Here is a 22,085-nt window from a genome sequence, read left to right on the forward strand (position 1 = left end):
GTGGAAACCCAGTTTAAGGCAGCCTGACCAGTTTTTGCTTACATGGTTTCAGGACCGTCTGACCTTGGAACAGATTCAGGGGGGGAAAAAAACAGATCAGGCCACCTTAAACCAGGTCTACTCAGTGGTTCAAACTGGTTTGAAAATCATTGTAGTCTGAACTAATTTTAAAACTGGTCAAAAACTGGACAGGACCCACAGGGCATTTAGTGGCTAACTGTTGTGATGTTTCCTGTGGTGTACTGAAAAATGTATTAAAAGTCTTTCACTTTAAGGCTTGCAGGTTAGACAGCTGTATAAGAAAGTGTGTGATCTGGGTCTTTCATAGTTAGTCTTCAAAGAGCCAACTTAGAGTAAGGTAGGTTGAGTTGTGCCTCTCTGATTTAGGGAACAGCTTGCTTTGTCTCTCTCTTTTGGGGTTCTTGTGTGTTATCATTCTGAATTCTAAGAAATAAAGCACTGTTACATTGCAGCTTTTCAGCAAAAGTGTTCTATGTTTTTGTTGAATTTCTCTGTATATGCCAGGAAGATAATATTTTGCTAGACAGAAGGTTATGGAAACTTGCATTGTTGATTTTGAACTCTTATGTAGCCAAAACAAGTAACAGAAAAACCAAACCCAATGTGCTTTTTTCACCTCTTAGTTTGTGATGTTCTTCCTCTTATCATTAACAACCCTGATGTTCGCCTACCTGCCAGCTTGCTGTACAAGTACTTGAACAAGGCAGCAGAATTTTATATTAATTATGTAACTAGATCTACACAAATGGAAAACCAGTATCAAGGTAAGAACACTTTTACCAAATTACGTTAAAATCCTCTTCTAAATTAGTGTAACTGAATAAGGTATTCATTTTACATAATATCTGCCACTGAGTTGGGGTAATAAAAATATTGTACAGTTTCACAGGATCTTTCGTTTGATTTCAGAACACTAAATAATCCTGTAAGGAGGGTAAAAGATAGGGATCACTACATCCACTATGAAATGCAGCCATTTCAGTAAGATAATGCAGCAGATATCTAATGGCCCTTGTGAGCGCCACAAAGCAGTTCAGGGTAGGAAAGAGTTTCATATCCATTTGAAATAGGATGTGAATTTAGGCTAGCAGAATATCATTACCTGTGTTGGAACTTAGCGTACGTCACACCAGGTTAATTCCCTAACTCTTTGCCATTGGATCTCTACTGAGGACAAGTAGCCCAGGGATGGCTTTGACATATTTGGAGTTAGGCTGTGAAACAGATTTTGCTTTCTTTGATTCCCTGCACAACACAATAAATTCCTGTCCTTCATTATCCAAGCATTACGCACAGGGTGAGACTAACGAATATGGGAGGGTTAGCAAGATTATTCTAAGGCAGCTGTTCTCAAACTGTGGGTCGGGACCCCAGAGTGGGTCACGACTCTGTTTTAATGGAGTCGCCAATGCTGGCATTAGACTTGCTGGGGCCCAGGACCAAAGTCCGAGCCCCACTGCCCAAGTGCTTCAGGCCCAGGCTATGAGGCTCAGGTTACAGACCCCCTGCCCCAGGCTGAATTCCTTGGGCTTCTGCTTTGCCCACCACCTGGGGTGGTGGGGCAGGGCAGGCTCAGGTTTCAATTCTCCACCTTGGGGTCAGGTAATAATTTTTGTTGTTAGACAGGGGTTGCGGAGCAATGAAGTTTGAGAACCACTGTAGAATCTAAGGAAAACATATTCTCTAACTGCCTCATTTTCCATAAATGTGTGTGAGCAGGGGGAATCTAAAGTCTCCTTCCCCAGCCTCCAATGTGATAGCACCCAATTGCTTGTTACAGTGGACCATAGTGACTGGTATATTTGGTTTATAACTTTATGTTTGCAAGGAAAAGAACTAACCCTCCTTTTAAAAAAGGAAGCCGATATTCTCCTTTACATGTCTAGTTCCCCCAAAGCAGGACTCTTGTGGCTACACTCACAGGGCCGAAAGGTCTAGTCTGTTAGTCCGTGCCTCTATTTTAAGTTTAAGCCTTAAAGCTGGCGTGTTCAGCAGTACAGTTCCCCTAATACCATGCTGGAGCTTTGGCATGTTGCTAGGAGAAAAAAATGTCATCTGCTAAATTCTAACACCTACATGTTCTGTAGCATCTGGAGTTTCCTAGGAGGTTCCCAGTCCAAGGACTTAACGAGACCCGCCACTGCTGTGCTTGTGCGATTTGGTGTGATAGTACACCAAACAATGATGGACCTTGTTGAAAAATAATGTTAATAGTGCTCAGACCAGTAAAAACTCTTCTGCTTCTTAGAACATAAGGCCAAACATAAAAGAAACTACATACAACTGCATTTGGAGAATGTTTGACACAAATTAACAAAGATACAGAGATCTAAGACAGTTGAGATGTCCTTTCAGACTAGACATTTTGAGACACACCTACGTCTTGATCCTGATTTTACTTACTCTTTTTAATTTGTCTCAACTTGTTTGTTTTCTGTGAAATTGTGGATAACTTTAGTTACTTATGAAATAGAGGCTTGGATGTCATTTGATCAGGTTTCTTGTAGTGTGTGAAGTGCCATGTAGTTCCAAAGTCTGATCAGGTTTTATCTTTTTCCTCGCTCAGATAGGATTTCATAGTTATCCTGAAAACCCAAATATACTGTTCTTCTACTTGATTATTTTTTCTTTTTAAAAATTAATAGTGACTTTAATTAATTTGATTTCTGCACAAGGAGAAAACTTTTTCTCCTTTTTTTCTAGGTTCACAAGATACCTCTGATCTCATGTCCCCCAGCAAACGTAGCTCTCAGAAGTATGTAATAGAGGGTCTGACTGAGAAATCATCCCAGATTACAGACCCTTGGGAGAGGCTGTTTAAGATACTGTCTGTCGTGGGAATGAGATGTGAATGGCAGATGGATAAAGGAAGAAGGTGAGCAATGTGTCCTTTTTCCTATGGTGGTTTGCTAGGAGAGTTTGGCTTTTCAATTCTTCAGTAAACTGGACTATAGAACAAATTGAATTTTAAGTTATATTGTATAATTTCAGCCCCGTATTTTTCTCAAAAGCATACAACCCAGAGCACGTATGTAGGCTTTGTTGAGCCTCTGTAAACGTTGACCACATAAGGATCGACTCAGTAGCCTGGTCTACACTAAGAAAACTACTAGGTTGGTGATGACAGACAGCAGCAATGGGTGCAGCTGAACTTCTTCATTAACATTCCCAGGCACAAACACTGAATTGCAAGCATAGGCTAGAACAAACTGTGTTCAGCACCTTATTTAGACAGTGAGTTTGCCCTTATTTACACTTGCATTAAACTGTGTTCTGCATCAGTTCACTTTCACCTGTTCCTTGTTGTCCACAGTGCATGATTTACTGGTGTAGCAAAAGCTTGTTTTATTTACTTGTCTCTAAGTATGTTAGTATCCTTCTTAACTGGTGAGAGGGAAGACTTTCCAGTTTTTCCGAGAAAATGCAAGTCCCAGAATTACCTAGATCTCTGACTGCTGCTCAGTAATTTGTCCGATTGTCTGTGGAATACATTGTATTTCCTTCTAGGGCAGTGAGTCCTAGATGGTGACATTCTTTTCGTCACCTTCCCACTCCCCAAACTGCTACTAAATTTGCAATGTGTATTTTCATTTGCTTTTCTTGAGTTTAGAAGTCTTTGTAATGGATTGTATTCTTTGATTGTCTCTTACCCTTTAGAAGTTTTGGTGATATTTTACACAGAATGAAAGACCTCTGCAGATACATCAGTAATTTTGATAACGAAGCCCATGCGCAGTATAAGAATCAAGTAGTGTATTCAACAATGTTGGTCTTCTTTAAGAATGCATTCCAATATGTCAGCAACATCCAGCCATCTCTCTTCCAAGGTTAGTTTTTAAAACACTAATGAGTAAAGAACTTTCAGATATAAACAATATAAAAACCCTTCTAGAACTGCTGTTTTAAGCTTTAGAAATTATTTCCTCTAAAGGTAAATGTCTTAGCCTAAATCTCTACCTGTGGGTTGTATCTGGCATATCTTCTAGTGCTGTACTTAAGGCTGAGTTCCAGCTTGCATTCAGCCTCTCTTTTCCCTTTTTACTGTTGCTCATAATATTATCAAACTTACTTTCTTGGAGCTGAAAATTTCCAGCTTGCTTTCAGACCAGAGATGAGTTGGAAAATTTGCACAAAATCGGTTGAGCTGTTTGAGTTATAAACACATGAATAATACTTCCCTCCAGATGGTCTATTAAAAATATGCTTATGCATAATTCAATAAAAGCTGAAGCTAAAAAGTTCAAATGTGGCTTGTTTTAGATAGCTCATTCAGGTTTAAGGAATAACATGGCCTTGAAGAAAAATGTTAATTTTTTAAAGTAATTTAGAGGTTGAGTGTTTAAAGTGTGAATCTTGCTATGTTTTCCCCCTCACTCAAATCTAAAGCTAGAGCAGGGGTGGGCAAACTTTTTGGCCTGAGGGCCACATCGGGATTGTGCAACTGTATGGAGGGCCGGGTAGGGAAGGCTGTGCCTCCCCAAACAGCCTGGCCTCCGCCCACTATCCGCCCCCTCACTGCCCCCCTCAGAGCTCCCAACCCATCCAACCCCCCCTGCTCCTTGTCCCCTGACATCCCCCACCCGCTATCCAACCCTCCTGTCCCCTGACTGCCCTGATCCCCTGTCCACACCCCTGCCCCCCTGACAGCCCCTCTCCCCCGGGACTCCCACCCCCTATCCAACAGCCCTCTGCTCCTCGTCCCTTGACCACCCCCTCCTGAGAGCCCCACCCCTAACTGCCCCCCCAGGATCCCACCTCCTTACCAATGTCCCCTGACCTGCCTCCCGACCCTTATCCACATCCCCACCCCCTGACAGGCCTCTTGGGACTCCCACTCCCAACCCTCCCTGTCCTCCATCCCCTGACCGCCCCCCCCAGAACCTCCACCCCATCCAACTGCCCCCTTCTCCCTGACTATCCCCCAGAACCCACCGCTTCCTTACCCAAGCTCCCCGACCCCTTACCAGCAGCAGGAGCTCGCAGCCGCGACACCCGGCCAGAGCCAGCTGCGCTTCACACGCTGCCTAGCGGGAGCGGCGGGCCAGAGCGCGGCCCGGTGTGGGGGAGGGGCCAGGAGCTCCGGGGCCGGGCCGGATGTGGCCCGCGGGCCGTAGTTTGCCCACATCTGAGCTAGAATATCTTAGAAAAATCAGGATGCTCTGAATTGCTTGTGCTTGGATTGATCTAAATTCTTAGACATGGCCCCAAAGCTGAAGGATATGGTTTAAGCTCTGGTTTAAGTGGGTTTTGAAAGGCTATGTTCGGAAGTTATCAAGCTGTTTGCTTCATATGAAGGATTTTACAAGCCCCATTAGCAATGTTTATTCCCTTCTGTTTTCTTTAATCCCAAAGAGATTCCTTGCAAATATTAATGCTTATTAATATTGAAAAACGGGGCATTCATAAGTCATGAAATGTATTGTTAATACTGAAAGTCCAATTTAAATTGTCTCTAATTGCACTTATGACTTTCATTATGGACTATTGCTTGATATTATAAATTATTTGTGCTGTATTGTGTATGTAATTACTTAATCTAGAATTTCTTAACAGCTCTACATAAAGTAAGCTATAGTACATAAATCAAGCCAGTTCCCCTTCTCCCAGAATCCAACGAATCTGTCCTTTGTCGCTTCAGTTGCCATGAATCATAGAACTGGAAGGGACCTCAAGAGGTCATCTAGTCCAGTCCCCTGCATTCAAGGCAGGACTAAGTATTACCTAGACCATCCCTGCCAGGTGTTTGTCCAACCTGCTCTTAAAAATCCCTAATGATGGAGATTCCACCATCTCCCTAGACAATTTATTCCAGTGCTTAATAACTCTGACAGGAAGTTTTTCCTCGTGTCCAACCTAAACCACCCTTGCTGCAATTTAAGGCCATTGCTTCTTTTCCTATCCTCAGAGGTCAAGAACAACAATTTTTCTCCCTTCTCCTTGTAACAACCTTTTATGTACTTGAAAACTGTTATCATGTTCCCTCAGTCTTCTCTTCTCCAGACTAAACACACCCAATTTTTTCAATCTTCCCTCTTAGGTCATGTTTGCTAGACCTTTAATCATTTTTGTTGCTCTTCTCTGGACTTTCTCCAATTTGTCCACATCTTTCCTGAAATGTGGCGCCCAGAACTGGACACAATACTCCAGCTGAGGCCTAATCAGTGCGGAGTGAGTGGAAGAATTACTTCTGGTGTCTTGCTTACAATACTCCTGTTAATACATTCCAGAAGGATGTTTGCTTTTTTTGCAACAGCATCACACTGTTGACTCATATTTAGCTTGTGATCCACTCTGATCCCCAGATCCCTTTCCGTAGTACTCCTTCCTAGGCAGTCATTTTGTATGTGTGCAACTGATTGTTCCTTCCAAAGTGGAGTACTTTGCATTTTTCCTTATTGAATTTCATCCTATTTACTTCAGACCATTTCTCCAGTTTGTCCAGATCATTTTGAATTTTAATCATATCCTCCAAAGCACTTGCAACCCCTCCCAGCTTGGTATTGTTCACAAACTTTATTAAGTGTACTCTCTCTATGCCATTATCTAAATCATTGATGAAGATATTGAACAGAACCAGACTCGGAACTGATCCCTGCAGGATCCCACTTATTATGCCCTTCAGCATGACTGTGAACCACTGATGGCTACTCTCTGGAAACGATTTTCCAACCAGTTATGCACCCACCTTATAGTAGTTCCATCTATGTTGTATTTCCCTAGTTTGTTTATGAGATAGTCATGCAAGATGGGATCAAAAGCCTTACTAAAGTCAAGATATACCACATCTAGTGCTTCCCCCCATCCACAAGGCTTGTTACCCTGTCAAAGAAAGCTATCAGGTTGGTTTGACACGATTTGTTCTTGACAAATCCATGCTGTTATTTATCACCTCATTACCTTCTAGGTGTTTGCAAATTGATTGCTTAATGATTTGCTCCATTATCTTTCCGGGTACGGAAGTTAAGCTGACTGGTCTGTAATTCCCTGGGTTGTCCTTATTTCCCATTTTACAGATGGGCACTGTATTTGTCTTTTTCCAGTCTTCTGGAATGTCTTCCCGTCTTCCATGACTTTTCAAAGATAATTGCTAATGGCTCAGATATCTCCTCAGTCAGCTCCTTGAGTATTCTAGGAGGCGTTTAATCAGGCCCTGGTGATTTGAAGATATCTGACTTACCTAAGTCATTTTTAATGCGATGGGCAGGGAGAGAGAGGGGGTATCTTGGGGTTTTTACCCCTCCTTTTTATAGTTTCATTTCCCACATTGAAAAACATTTCCAGCTGGGTACCAGGAGACACAATGTCTATGGAGAAGGATGTCCCCTGCTTTTTTCTCACCTGTTTGAGCTTCCTTTATTTCTCTTCCTTCTTGATGACTCTGTTTACTGCTTAAATGCAAATTAAGCAGAGCATGCATCCCTGTGTTTGAGAGAGAACTGTTTGCCAACCTGAGTTTGGAACATGTGTTACGAACGCTCTACAGTGGAATCTTATAACTTTGCATTCAATGTTGCCACACACATTTTATCAGGACAATAATGACCAGCAAATTACAAGTTTTCAAATGATACCTCACAAGGTGTACTTTGTACAAAGATTATTACACGTGTATGTAGGTGTGGACATGGATACATTCTGTCATAGGGTACTAGTAGGAAAGCCCACTCTAGTACCTTAAGCTTGTTCTTGCCAGCTGTGTTGCAAAAGATACTTTTGTGTGGGGGTAAGGGGGAGAGCAGGGGGCTTGTTTGTTTGATTTTCATGGAAGGTACTCAGATACCACAATGATGGACAACCTCATAGAAACCTAGGTATGTCAGAGTGGGGTCCTCCCAGGAGTTCCTTGATGTCAGGGGTAAGTGATAGAGCAGTGACCTAGAGCAGGATCCTCAGGAACAACCTTTTCTCAGTGGGGAGAGGAGCAGGCCAAGCCCTGCTGTTTCTTGTGTGAAGGAGATGGTACTGCCCTGGGTCTTCCAAGCCAGAACAAGTCCCTGAGGAGCCTCCTTGGAGCAGAGTTTAGTAGGGTTCAAGAGAAAATTAGACATTTACACAAATAACCTCTGCAGCTACCCTTAGCTAGAATAAAAATGTATAAGGAATATAAACCTTTGTTTAATATTCATGGAATGTAATCTAGCAGGTTGGGGTTAGGAAGAATGATACTGCGTGGGCAGGTTGTTGAAGAAACTTACGTGAAAGGGGATTTACACCTTTCTCTGAAGCACCTGGCACTATTCACTGATTGTGTCAGGATATTGGGCTAGGTAAATCATTCATCTGATCTAGTTAGTGTAGCATTTCCTATGACATTGGCCAAGTCACTTACCCATACTAGGCCACAGTTTCTCAGTCTGCAAAATGGGGGTAATTCTGCACTGACAATACCAGTATTAGTGGACTTCACCTCTTGGGTCTGTGTTACTGTGGGTGGGTCTGACAGGAACTCTGTAGTTTGAAGATTCTGAGCCTATTGGATCCAACAGGGGATGTCTTGTGCTGCCCCGATGAGTTACTATGCTTCTACAGTCACATCCTATCTGAGAAGAGTTGGGGAAGTCGCTCCCGAGGGACTCCATTCTGTCCCAACTTGGTGCAAGCCTTGGGCACTGTGCTTCACTCTCACATCCTTTCTGGTACTACTGAGTCAGTTCCTGAGCTCAGTAATACAATATATGTTTGTGACATCTCTTGCTGATTTATGCTGTGCCATCAAATACCGGTGGAGTGCAGTGCCATGGGTGTTAGCTGCGTCACTGGGCTTTTTTCTCCTCCTTTTTTAGAAAGGAACTGTCTATAGAAACAAGGGAGAGCGCCTACATGTTTCAGCAGGGAGGCACAAGATGCCTCCTGCTGGATCCAACAGCTCTCAACCTCCATCTATCAGAATTCTCACCGGTGCATGGACTGGGGTGGCATCTATTGAGATGTAGAGCTTCAGTGAACAACCATTAATCGTCTCTTGCCTATTTCACATGGGGTTGGATGGAGGTTTATGAGATGAGCGGGGCAATTCACATGTCTCTCATAAGCTCTCAGGCTGTCTGCGGGCTTGGGCAGTAATCAGTGCTTTGGCTGATATATTTTCACGATGTTCATTTTATGTTTGGTGGTGCATCACCTCTTTTCTTGGCAGACAGATTTTAAATGGGATGACAGAGAAATAGATTCCCCATTCCTTCATCCTTCTCTCTGCAAGCATGCAGACCCCTAATACACAGGTTTTTGGAGGGTTTTTTTTGGTAAATTAAGGACCGAAAGACTTTTGGAGATCCCCTTTCAAAATACTGGCAGCACACTATGGCACATGGAGATAATACTTCCCTATCTCAGTTTTACAGACGAGTAAACTTAAGCACTAAGACCTGAAGTGATTTGCCCAGGATCAAACAGAAAGCTTGTGGCACAGTTGGAAGTAGAAATCAGATCTGACTCCCATTCCTATCCTTACCCGCAACTAAGCTGCTTTGGAGGTATGGTCATGGGAAGGGGTAGTGGACTTGGGCAGCCAGCTAAAAGCTTGATCCCACACATCTGAAGTCAGCAGGAGCAGGCCATAAGCAAGTTACACTACTAAGGAAATCTCGTGATAAAACTACTGCATTCCTCTTTTGAGGCTTCAGTGGCAGTCAAGGCTCTGCTCCATTTTCCTGTAAAGAGTTCTTTGGGAATTTTTCTTTGGTTGTTGCTTTTAGGCGGTTGGCCAAATGGACCAAATGACTGGCAGCATTTAATGATTGCTTTTAGTTGAAAGTAAATAGTGCTTGGAGACAAAATACTTAAAACGCTTACATATCTTGTGATTGCTCCCTTAGAAGCGGGTTCCAAGATTTTCTGCCAGCTTTGAGCAAATCATCATGACTTCTGGCAGAGGATGTGTGACCTCTAAGATAGGGCTCCCTTCAAAGCAAGTTGTATCATTACCAGGGTATTTTAAACATTGACACAATTTGTTGAATTACTTTCAAATTGTTCCGCACAACGTGCCTGAATGAAAAAAATTGAAGCAGGCAAATGGTCAATGAGTTCAGTTTAAAACAAGTTTTAATGTATTTTTTAAATGTAGGGCCAAATGCTCCAAACCAAGTTCCACTGGTTCTCCTTGAGGATGTGTCCAGTGTCTATGGTGATACAGATATTGATCGCAACAAGCACATACATAAAAAGAGGAAACTTGCAGAAGGAAGAGAGAAGACAATGGTAACTCCTTTAGACTGTTCAATTCTTAATAGAAATTATACATTTGGAATTTTGAACATTAGGAATTTCGGTTTATGCCCAAAATATGCAAAGAAAGAGACTTTTGGTTAGAAGCAGCAAGAACAAAACAATTTTACTGGCAATACTGTAAGTGCTAGTATCATGATGTGAAAGGAACTGAGCTGAGACTATTATCTATTTGATTGTACTGTGTTTTCAGGCAGGAATTCTATAGGCAAACTGCCATTACATAATAGCTGGCCTGTAATAATAGTTATGTGTTTGTCTCTTTCATAGGAGAAAAAATACTATTTTTATAGAATTACATTGTTGGTAAAAGTACACATTTTAGAAGAATTACATGTGATTTGCAGTATGCCATGATGGTTTTGGTTTGACTGAAAGGTTTAGCTCTTACTTCAGTAATAAATTATTCTAGTGCAATCTGGGTAACAATACCACAATTTGACTAATGTGTAACAGAGTGAACTCTTTAGAGAGGAGGGATAGCTCAGTTGTTTGTGGGGAGGGGTAGCTCAGTGGTTTGAGCATTGTCCTGCTAAAACCAGGGTTGTGAGTTCAATCCTTGAGGGGGCCATTTGGGGATTTAGTTGGGGATTGGTCCTGCTTTGAGCAGGGGGTTGGACTAGATGACCTCCTGAGGTCCCTTCCAACCCTAATAATCTATGATGCTATTTATGATGACGTGGCACTTAGGATCTCAATAGCTTATTTTTAGAGTAAAATATCAATTTTTCCACTATTTTTCATTTCTTTTTGCTAAAAGAGTTAGTAATATTTAATATATAATTAATGCTAAGCATAGAAATAGTGAAACATCTACTATGAAGATATTTGTATTGGGATTGTTTGCTTTGAAGCTTATACGCAATGTTGCAGAAGTTCCATAAGATTCTTTTGAAAAACATTTAATTAAAGAGAACGAAATGTTTTGTCTATACTGATCCTTAAGCAGAGTTCGGATGATGAAGACCCTTCTGGGAAGGGGAGAAATCGTCACATCACAATAAATAAGACAGACCTTGCAAACTCTGTTGAAGTACTAGAGAGCTTTAAACTGGCAAGAGAGAGCTGGGAGCTTCTCTATTCTCTGGAATCACTCGATAAAGGTAAGGATGATTGCAGGCGTTTCTGTGTTTATGCTTCCTTGTTAGAGGAGAATTGTTTGACTGTTTAAAATACAGTTCAAGTGCTGCTCCTCTATTTTGGAAGCTTGGATGGTTTGAGATTGGGAATTGAGATAAGAAGCCTTATCAATTATCTTGGAATTTGGTTTATTTGTTGTTTTTTAGTTCCTCCATACTTCTGTACTCATTCACTTGCCTTTCCTTGAAAACAGCTTTTACTAAGGTAGCACATAGGTGGTAATAGAAATGAGAGAACATAGTACCGAATGGATACCAAAACCTTAAGTGTGGAGGTGTTGCTAGTAACCTCCTGAAGATTTGCATGAAACAGATCATTTCCCCAGCAATTTGTTTCTTTGAAGATAGTTACTGGGTCTTTTCTTTTCTGATTATAATGTGTTTGTTTATGTCTTTTATATTTGTTATTTGAAAAAATACTTCATACAAATTGTACCAGTTAGCTGTATTTAGGTATGTTGAATACTTTTGGTCCTGAAGAACAGCATGATAAATAGAAAAATGGTGGATTAGGAATTGTCTTATGTTGAAAACGTTTTTGTTCAGTCTTACTATTTTTCAGTTTTATTATTATTAGATGCCTTTTAAACAAAAGTTTTGCAATGCTTCCCCTCCCACCCTTAAGACTACTTTCTGATTGTTTACACAGAATTCACAAGAATTTGCTTGTCATGGAAGACAGATACCTGGCTTTGGTTACGAATCTTCCTCACAGATATGATCATTTACCAGGTAAATGAAAGAATGAGACTTAGACTTTTACATAGCCTTTTGACCTAATGGATTTGTGTCATGGCTAGCTGCATCTTTGATCCCTCTTACATTTCTCTCTAGTGCACCCTTTCAGGTAGCAAGCCCTGTTTCTTCACTCCTCTCAAGGTGGAATCCCTCAATTCTCCTACCCACAGAGCAGGTCCCCGGCCTACAAGCACCCCTGTCTATCAACTGTTTCCTTAGCAGGCCCTCCTGGGTTTGGCACATGCAAGAGACTTCCTTTTGGAAGCTGTGAACAGTAGATAAATGCAGTCATTCTGAGCACCACCTTCTTTGTACCCCCCCACCCCCCAAAAAAAGTCCTTATTTATCCATAGGACATAGCAATCAGAGTAAAAAAGGGTTAAAGCAGTGGTCCCCAACCTTTCCGTGTGGCGGGTGCTGGACGACTAGCCGCCGAGGAGTGTGGCCGCCGGACAAGCAGCCGCCGAAATGCCACTGAGAAGTGGCAACGCCAAGAAGCGTTGCTGCCGAAATGCCACCGAGAAGCAGCGTCACCAAGAGGCGTTGCTGCCGAAATGCCGCCGAGAAGCAGTGGCATTTCGGTGGCACTGCTTCTTGACGTTGCTACTTCTTGGTGGCATTTCGGCGGCTGCTTGTCCGGCGGCCAGTAGGCGGGCGCCCATAGATGCTCTGGTGGGCGCCATGGCGCCCGCAGGCACCACGTTGGGAACCACTGGATTAGAGCAAAAAAAGGCTTACATGCATATATCTGACCTCCTGATAATAAATAAAAATAATAATACTTACCTCTTATAAAGCACCTTTCATCTGTAGATCCCAAAGAACTTTGTGGAGGTCAATATCAGTATCCCCATTTTTCAGTTGGGGAAACTGAGGCCCAGAAGGGTGACGTGACTTGCCCAAGGTTACCCAGCAGACTAGTAGTAGAGCAGGGAATAGAACCCAGGTCTCATGAGTCCTAGTCTAGTGCTGTATTTGCTATGCTACACTTGAAGAAGGCCCTTGCATCTCAGGTATCTCTTCCTCTGGGGACTGGGGTTTTATCTGCTTCCCTGCTGACACCGCCCCACCCTTGAACTCAGGGCCTCAGGTTTTTATCTACTTAACGGTGCTTTGTTCCATGTTCCCCATCTGAAGCCCCTCCCTCCCAGCTCAGCTGTTGTGTCCAGGTTGGTCAAAGACAAAACTTCAAAGGCATTAACACTATTTTGTCAGTTAAGTACTGGTGGTTGGGTTTTCGAAAGCCTTTGCCAGCCTTTCTGCAGAGGGATGTGAGGGGAACGCCTGCAGGAAAGAACCTTTGAATCATCTAGCCAACAGCATAACAACGATCGAATAAACAGGAACACATAATAGTCATAAAAATAATAGCCATATCTCCCACAATTTTCTTAATTTACTTGTATTTTGAATGCAACATTTCAAAATGTTTCAAACCAACCTATCCTGTGTTTTCCCTTACTTACTTGATTTTTGGTTGACTGAGGCCTTGTCGACTCTAAAAAATTTTTGCTAACATACCTATAGCAGTATAATTATACCAGCAAACTCTTCTAGTGTAGATGCAGTTTATACTGGCATAAAAACACTTCTGCATAGCTTACTCCAGTTCCCCAAGATACATAAGCTATACTGGCAAAAACACTTTGATATCAGTGTAAGTGCATCTATTCCTTGACTTATGCTGGCATAGTTATGTTACTTTAAAAAAAAATCACACTCCTAACCAACATAGATATGCCAGTGTAAGTTTTAAGTGTAGACTAGGCTTTAGTGACACAGTGCATTTTGCAGCTGTTCTGCTGCTAGGAATGGTTTTCTTGGAACAACTTTTTAATTTTCTCCTTGCAGTCACGATGTAAATAAGCATATAACAAAAGTCACCTAGTAGTTTCACATGCTTTGGTCATTCCTGCTATTTTAAATGGAAAATTACATTTTTTTTTTTAGAAAGCGAGATTAAGAGCATCCTGACAAAGTAGTTCTTGGTCTTTCCCTGTACCCAGGTTTCCCTTAAGACTGCTTAGAGTGGCCCTTGAGTGATGAGGTTAAACTTAACTGAGATTTGCTAAAAAATGCAGCCGAGTCCTCTGCTTGGAAGGGCACGTAGCTAAGAGAGCTGACTCCTACAGTTCAGTACCAAGCAAGGACTGGAAGGGACTCAAGAGGTCATCTAGTCCAATCCCCTGCACACATGGCAGGACTGAATATTATCTACTTCCATCTCACTGCAAAGTTTTACAGTGTGCTGGAGGCTTGATAAGAATGGGATTCCCCTAAAATCTTATCCATAAGCATTTGGGCAAGGTAAACATCTTGAAATACATTAGTTTAGCTTTTGGCGTGGTGACATTGGTAATGCTTCCTACGGGCCCTGCACGACTGCCCCTGCTGGGCGGCTGTCCCCACAGCAGGTAAAGGTCCCATGACTCATTCCTCATAGTTTACAAGCTAGCTCCCTTGTATCTTGGCTGACATTCTCATGCCCGTTTCACGGTGAGTTGGCATGGCAGGCACAAGGACTGCCATCAGAGTGTTAGTGATATGCCTTGTAAAGTGTTTGGGGTTACCTAGAATGTGAAATGTGCTCGTACAAAGTCAAAATGTCCAGTGCACCCAGATCAGGCTGTCCGTCTGTTCTGAATTACCGTCAGCAGGTGAAGACACAGTGAATATAATGTGCAATAATGCCTTAGAAGAGGGTCAGTCTGCTGAGCAGTCTAGTTCTCCCTCTCATTTCCCATATTCAGTAGGTCTCCGCAGGTGAAAACTGCTCTGTGTGAGAGCTTTATAGCTAGTTTTCCCTTTGAGTTTTGGTTTTACCCTCTTCTCATTATTTTTTATTTTTAATTGGGAGGTTTTTAATAATTCGTCTTCTCTAAACAGAAATGTTTCATGCTCTGGCTGGAGCATGACTTATTGATGGCTTGTTGTTTCCTACCTTTGGCAGAGTCAGGATTTGCCCAGAATTTATGGCTCTAATCCCAAGTCTCCAATATCTCTTACCAAGTGAGAGGTTGTAGCTTTGGCTTAGAGGATTTTGCAGAGTCTACCCACCTTTCCCTCTTCCCCCATCCCTGTAGACACACGTTGATTGTGGATAAGTTCAGAGTTTGTGGCCCCAGATGATGCTCCTATATGCTAGGAACTGGCAGTTTTCCCAAGTCTTGCACAGGAGTTCCTGGTTCTGGAAATGGTCAAATCCACTGAGGAAGCCTCATTTTGTTAGGCGCACAAGCTGCCATCTTTCTTGACTGCTGAACAAAGGTTAATGTGCCAAATCTAGATACCGTCAGACAGTGTGTTTCAGTCTTGATAGGTGAGATGCACTGAGGACACTTGTGGGCCCTCTTGGTCCTGGCCTGGAATTCTTCCAGACTGGAGTCCATGAATACCTGCCTAGAAATAGCCCTTTGGGTCTTGTTGCATAAATATTCCCGTCAGCTCTGATTTCTTGGTCTACTGGTCACCTCAACGTAGGTGTGAATGGGGACTAAATGACTAAAATATTGGGGTACCCACTGGATTTGAGAGCTTAAAACTGCAATTTAGATATAAATATAATTTTTGTATAAAAATGAAGATTGAATAATCCCTTTTGGATTTAAAACAAGGAGAGCTGGTCTCTGCTACAGTGCTGCAGCAATCAATGCAGCAGGGGTCGATTTAGTGGCTCTAGTGAAGACCCACTAAATCGATGGCAGAGTGGGAAGCTGATCGTTATTCACGCAGCTGGAATAGTATAACTTAGGTCGACTTACCCGGTAGTGAAGACAAGCCCAGAGTCTTGCCCACTCTTACAGTATAGGGTTTGTTTGGTAAAGCATTCTGTTCTTCAGGCAGTATGCCATAAAAAGGCTGTTTTGAATTTTTAAATAACTTAAAATCTGTCCTTCCCCTACAGACAGTTGTATGTTTAATTAGCAATTAAGAGAGAATCTTCCAATCAAGCAGGTACAAAAACTGTGTATGCAAGAAGATAGGGAGAGAAAGAGACAAGTAAGGTTTTCTTTGATCATCTAGAATTATTTTACCAATAAATAAATAAATAGCAATTTAGCTTAATCAGTTTTTGGCAACATATACCATGAAAACTGCAGACACATTCAATGCTTGACTCTTGCAGATCCATTCCAATATAGTGAACAGATTTTTTCAGTGGACTTAAATGGCTCCAAAATAAATGATTAGTTAGCCCTTGAGACAATGTTTGTAAATTCAAAATTTAATTTGAAACGAGTCTAATTAAAAATCCAATTTAAATACATATAAAGAGAATAATTGTTTTTATTTATTTTTCAAAATTAGGCCTGTATCTTCCCTTGTCACAAGCTCACATACGTGCCATTCAAACCCCTCTCTTACCGTGTCATAGCTTAATTAGCATGACATTGTGAAATCTTCACTACTTGGCTAACCTTGGCTTTGGAGACTTTCTAAGGTAGGATTATCTCCTTTATTTCTTTATGAATTGTGTGTGGGAAGTTCTAATGTTCTTTTTAATTCTTTTTTAAAAGGGTCAGTATAAAAAAGCAGTTACCAGCCTACATCACTTAGCAGCTCTTCAGGGATCTCATTCTCAGCAGCAGATCACAGGACAAGGATCACTCCTAGAGAATCAGAGAGCACTTATCCAGTTAGCTACTTGCCACTTTGCCCTTGGAGAATACAGAGTAAGTACAGCATACCGGCCTCGCTTCTCCAGGCCTTCCCCTCCATCTGCCAGTCCTCCCTGGGGGCTCCAAGCTAGCCTGTTTCCAGCAGATCAGACATGCCATCTGACGCCAGGAGGGCACTGCATCTCTGCCCACGCCCCCTGAATGCATGACAGAGCTGCCAAATGTGTATCATGTGAAATGTGTTCTATTTGGCAGCTGTGAACTTGAGTTTGAGTTATTTGTTAGATTAACCTTAATTTTGAATTACCTTCCTTTTTTAACAGTACGTTTGATAATTTCAGCCTTTGTCTCAGGATTCGTACTTTTATTGTTGACATATCTAACAAATAACTCAAACTCAAGTTCACAGCTGCCAAATAGAACACATTTCACATGATTCACATGCTTCACCTTAGCTTCACCTTAGTTTTTAGCGCTGATCACATGGAGGTGATTTCGGGTATGCCGGGGCGCGGGGGAATGTCTGGGTGGTGGTGAAGGGGTTATTGGAAACATAATCTTTTTGGAGTATGTTCATAGAAAAGAGTTGCCACCTGACAACTCAGCAGACTTGGAGAATCATATTATCTGGCGTGACCTCTTAATGCAATTTAGCTTTGGAATGTCTTTTATACCTTATTATTATTACTACAGTAGTGCATAGAGGTCACGGTCAATATGGGGCCAGGGCGCTATGTGGGGTACAAATGCACTATTATTCCATGTCCCAAAAACGTAGGCTTTGTCTACACTGGCACTTTGTCGGCAAAACTTTTGTCATCCAGCTTCTGCTCGTGGTGGGTGGACGTTTTTTGCTGGCAGGAGAGCTCTCAGGAGTGACTTGCCCAAGGTCACATGGCATTTCAGTGGTGAAGCGGTGAATAAAATCCTGGTCACCTGAGTCCCATCCTCCGCTCTCTCCACTGGCCCATATTTCCTCCCCTACAGATAACTTTTTCATTAGAAATCCTTAGGTTTCTTTAAAATTGATTTGTCTGATTATATCTCCTTCTTGTGCACTTTTATTTCTTAATAAATTAGGAGTAGGGTTTACAGCATTTCTGCAGTGCTATCAGATTGCAGTTTTGACTTTTGGGGAATAATTTCTCTAAACAGGGACGGAAAAAGCCTAATTTTTATTAAAAACTTCCAGAAACAGTGAAAACAATTTGAACTCTAAAAGTAAATTCATTTTAAATGACCAACGGACTATTCTTGCACTGTTGAAATAAAAAACACTGTGAAAGAACCAAGCATCCACTGTTAAAGGGGGTAATTTCATCAATTCATAGTATATCTTTCTCCCTTTGTCCAGACAAATTAGATTACCTTGCCCACTAGTCCTTTATCTAATAGAATTTATAATCTATAATGATCTTCTCTGTTCCCATTTCTGCTGCCTACTGCAAGAGTTCTAATTCATTGTTCTGTTACTGATAAATCTGGATTTCATTTTAAATTTAGAATCTCGGGATTATTTATCTTTTATATTTTCTCTTGTAGTTGACATGTGAAAAAGTACTTGACCTCATGTGCTACATGGTACTTCCCATACAAGAAGGGGGTAAAACGCAGGAGGAGCAGCCTAAAGTGAAGTCTAAATTCAGGAAAGGTATGGGGATTTTGGGGGTTTCACTTCCGAACAGCTGTCTAGAGATACCTTTTGGGTAGGGGAGGAATTGTGAGATTCTCAGTGACATAGATTGTAGTAAAATCCTTACACCCTCTGCTCTGGAAAATGTTGCAATATGTATATTGTATGTCAGTTTCAGTCACTTATACGTGCACTAAGTTTCAGAGTTTTCCTTATGTTGCACTGTAGCGTGAAATCTCTGATGTCAACAGGAGAACATTGGTTTCACCCTGAGCCAGTATCGCCAGGACAAACCTGATTACAAAATACTCTAAGCATTTCATCCAGCTTAGTTTTAGGACACACTTGTCTATATCCTAAAGAAAACAAACTGTGCATTATTACTGTGGAAAGGGATGGTATTCCTTATCCTTCTTTGTCTCTTGTAAATGCCTTGTCATCAACATCACTTTCCTGTGTAGCAGAATATACAATCATAGCACAAGAAAGAAGAAAAGAAGACAGGCTTTTTAATATTATTTTACATTTTAATCATTCTGATTGAGGCATGGGATTAGGTAATTGCAGGTTTGTGTCTCCTGTTTCCCATTCTGACTTTTTAATCAAAATGAGAGGGTTATGTGACATGCATAATTATGTAATATAATTGCTCTGTTACAGGTTCTGATCTAAAACTTTGGCCATGTACCAGTAAAGCTATTATGCCATATTGCCTCCATTTATTGTTGGCTTGTTTTAAGGTAAGTTATTGTCAAAGCTCCATATTCTATGCGCATTTTAGATTTAAATTATGCTGCACTGTTCCTGAAATGGTGTGGCACTGCTCCCTCCCACATCTAGTACAGTGCCTTGGGAACAGTATCTTTTGTGCTACTCGTTTGGCAGTCAGAATGGATAGAGGTTTTGGCAGCTGGGTGGGGGACCACTGAGGCTTTTTGTATTCAGGAAAACGTGATGTGTGGTTTGTTAGTACCAGGGGACGGTTTGTGCACTTTGTATTGGGAGGGAACGAATATCCTCTTTCCCTCTCCCTATTTGGCATGGGCAGAAGTGACTAACTTAGGAAGAGAGGTTGAATTCCCCATTTCCTCATGTTAGCAACCCTTAACAACAACTAGCTGCCCTCTCACTCCTCCCAGTGTCTTGCCTTACTTCAGCAACTCTTAATAAGTGCGTAGTCTCTGCCACCACGGTTAGTTTTGGACACTGGGTGTAGTAATCTGTTGTGATGTTACTGATTCATACAGTGTGAATCTTTTTTCTTTTATAGCTGAGAGCTTTCACAGATAACAGGGATGATATGGCTTTGGGTCACGTGGTCGTTTTGCTTCAGCATGAATGGCCAAGGGGGGAGAACTTGTTCCTGAAATCCATCAACAAAATCTGTCAGCAGGGAAACTTCCAGTATGAGAATTTTTTCAACTATGTTACAAGTATCCTTTTTCCTATTAAAAAACTATCAGTGCAGCAAAAAACAATGCAGAGACCTCTGTTGTCTAAAACCTTCCATTGGGTTGTAGGAATAGTCACTTATGAAAATATTTATCTGCTTTTCCAAGAGACCAAATTCTGCATTTAATTATGCGCCATACAAACCTTTTGTAATCTATGGGAATGCATGAAGTGTAAATCAGAGTAGAATTGGCTATAAAATGGATGTGTGATTGCTGCTGGTACCTGGAAAATATACATCCCTACATTGCTGTCACTCTTCAGTTTTTATAAAATGGCAGTTGCTTGTGCTATTACAAATAAGTCTCCAAGCACTTCCATAACAATCAGGAGTTGCGCTGGGTCATTATGCTGGAGTTTTTCAGCTATGCTCCTGGGTGGGAGCAGCAAAGTGAAAGTATGTGGTATCCATGCTTCAGAGATCCAAAATCTTGTCACTTTCACTTTGCAGCTGTTTGCAGCTGGTGGGTCATATATTCAGAATTAGGTGTATGCACGTTCATACAAAATATGTCTGATTTATGCACACAAATGTCAAATGCATATACAGTCAGCTAAGTGTATAATTAGACTGGTATCTAATTGCAGTAATTCTTAACAAGGTGGGTCTAATTTCAGCTGTGGCCCCCTAACTAAAATTCTGTTCTTGTGTGCAGCAACTGTGGGAGATGTGGGGAGCAAATTAGGGCAGTGATTTTCAGCCTCGAGTCTGTGGACCTCTGGGAATCCACAGACTATGTCTAAGATTTATGAATGAGTCATCACCTCCATTTGAAAATTTTTAGGGGTCCACAAATAAAAAAAAGCTTGAAAACCACTGAATTAGAACATAGGAATTGAGAAGGAAGAAAAGGTAAATATGAAGAAGAAAAGACACAAAAAAACCAGAGAGAATGAGGTGGGGGGGAAAAGCTAAGACGATGGTTGTAAAAGGGCTAGTATGCACCAGTACAATGTAGTGTCACTTCCTCCTCAATCCTAGCCTGACTACATTTACTTTGATGCCATGTTGCACAGAAAAAAGAAAGCTTTTCTGTCTGTCTTGCACAGATGTGGTGATCCTGACTTGTGTGGGTGCACTGTACCTTAAAAATAGCTGTAAAATATTTCAGTGCCTTTAGTAGCATGGTAAGTGTGTTAAACCAGTGGTTCTCAACTAGGGGTATGCATATCCCTGGAGGTACATCAACTCATCTTTATTTGCCTAGGTTTACAACAGGCAACATAAAAAGCACTAGCGAAATCAGTACAAACTAAAATTTCATACAAACAATGACTTGTTTATACTGCTCTACATACTGTACACTGAAATGTAAGTATAATATTTATATTCCAGTTGATTTATTTTATAATTATATGGTAAAAATGAGGAAGTAAGCAGTTTTTCAGGAATAGTGTGCAATGTCACTTTTGTATTTTTATGTCTGATTTTGTAAACAAGTAGTTTTTAAGTGAGGTGTAACTTGGGGGTACACAAGACAAATCAGACTTGGGGTGCAGTAGTCTGGAAAGGTTGAGAACCACTATGTTAAACTACCAATGTTTTGTTTGTGTATCAAAGAACCGTGTGTTACAGATAACTTTGCCTTATCTCTGGCTGGTCTTTCAGCAGGTATAGTGTTGGTTCAACCTTCATTTTTTTTGGTGAGATTGCTTTATGAAGATCTGTGTTTTATCATTTCCCCCCCCTATCAAGTCCTGAACCTTTTCTACAGATATTGATATGCTGGAGGAATTTGCCTATTTAAGAACACAAGAAGGAGGGAAGATTCATCTGGAGTTGCTGCCAAATCAAGGAATGTTAATCAAGTAAGGGGAAGAAATATTTGTTGTCTGTTTCAAATTATCTGAAATGTGTTCTGGTTGTTTTTGATTTATATGAGCCTATGGCTAGTATGTTTGTGATACAGTATTTCTAACATTTAGGAGGTCAAACAAGACCATAGGTTTGTGTCTCCTCCACCAAATTCAGGGCTTTTTGGTGCATTTCATCTTTAAGCTTGTCTAACTGCATTTTTTGAATTGTGTTGCACTGGAATAACTGGTATTGACTGGGTACTGTATTACTTTTTCATTCTGAAACATGCACAGTAACGGTATTCTTAACTATTTAGGCATTAGGTAGAATATGTTAAGAACTATAATTATAATTATTAAGGGGAAGCTCCCTTTTATACAGTTATGAAAGCTCGCATGGAGCTATGTATGAAATTACACTAGAGTAAACTTAATTAAACCTCTGCCTGGAGCCAATGG

The 22,085-nt window shown here is 41.2% G+C and overlaps 1 protein-coding gene across 8 annotated transcripts in view; it reads left to right on the forward strand.

The window, feature by feature from the left end:
* Positions 1-22,085, forward strand: part of LOC123372015 (integrator complex subunit 10) — a 45,221-nt gene that overhangs the window by 12,042 nt on the left and 11,094 nt on the right. For 4 of the 8 annotated variants that reach the window (XM_045019948.1, XM_045019956.1, XM_045019952.1 and 1 more), the window contains exons 6-16: positions 645-785; positions 2,725-2,896; positions 3,679-3,848; positions 10,088-10,221; positions 11,186-11,351; positions 12,037-12,119; positions 16,643-16,798; positions 18,287-18,395; positions 19,038-19,117; positions 19,648-19,810; positions 21,545-21,638. In XM_045019948.1, coding sequence (XP_044875883.1) covers positions 645-785; positions 2,725-2,896; positions 3,679-3,848; positions 10,088-10,221; positions 11,186-11,351; positions 12,037-12,119; positions 16,643-16,798; positions 18,287-18,395; positions 19,038-19,117; positions 19,648-19,810; positions 21,545-21,638 — 1,468 coding nt within the window. The remainder of the gene's footprint in view (positions 1-644; positions 786-2,724; positions 2,897-3,678; positions 3,849-10,087; positions 10,222-11,185; positions 11,352-12,036; positions 12,120-16,642; positions 16,799-18,286; positions 18,396-19,037; positions 19,118-19,647; positions 19,811-21,544; positions 21,639-22,085) is intronic. The other 4 variants (XM_045019949.1, XM_045019954.1, XM_045019951.1 and 1 more) reach the window with 2 other exon arrangements.

Source organism: Mauremys mutica, chromosome 5 (genome assembly GCF_020497125.1).
Source record: "Mauremys mutica isolate MM-2020 ecotype Southern chromosome 5, ASM2049712v1, whole genome shotgun sequence".
Taxonomy (NCBI): domain Eukaryota; kingdom Metazoa; phylum Chordata; order Testudines; family Geoemydidae; genus Mauremys; species Mauremys mutica.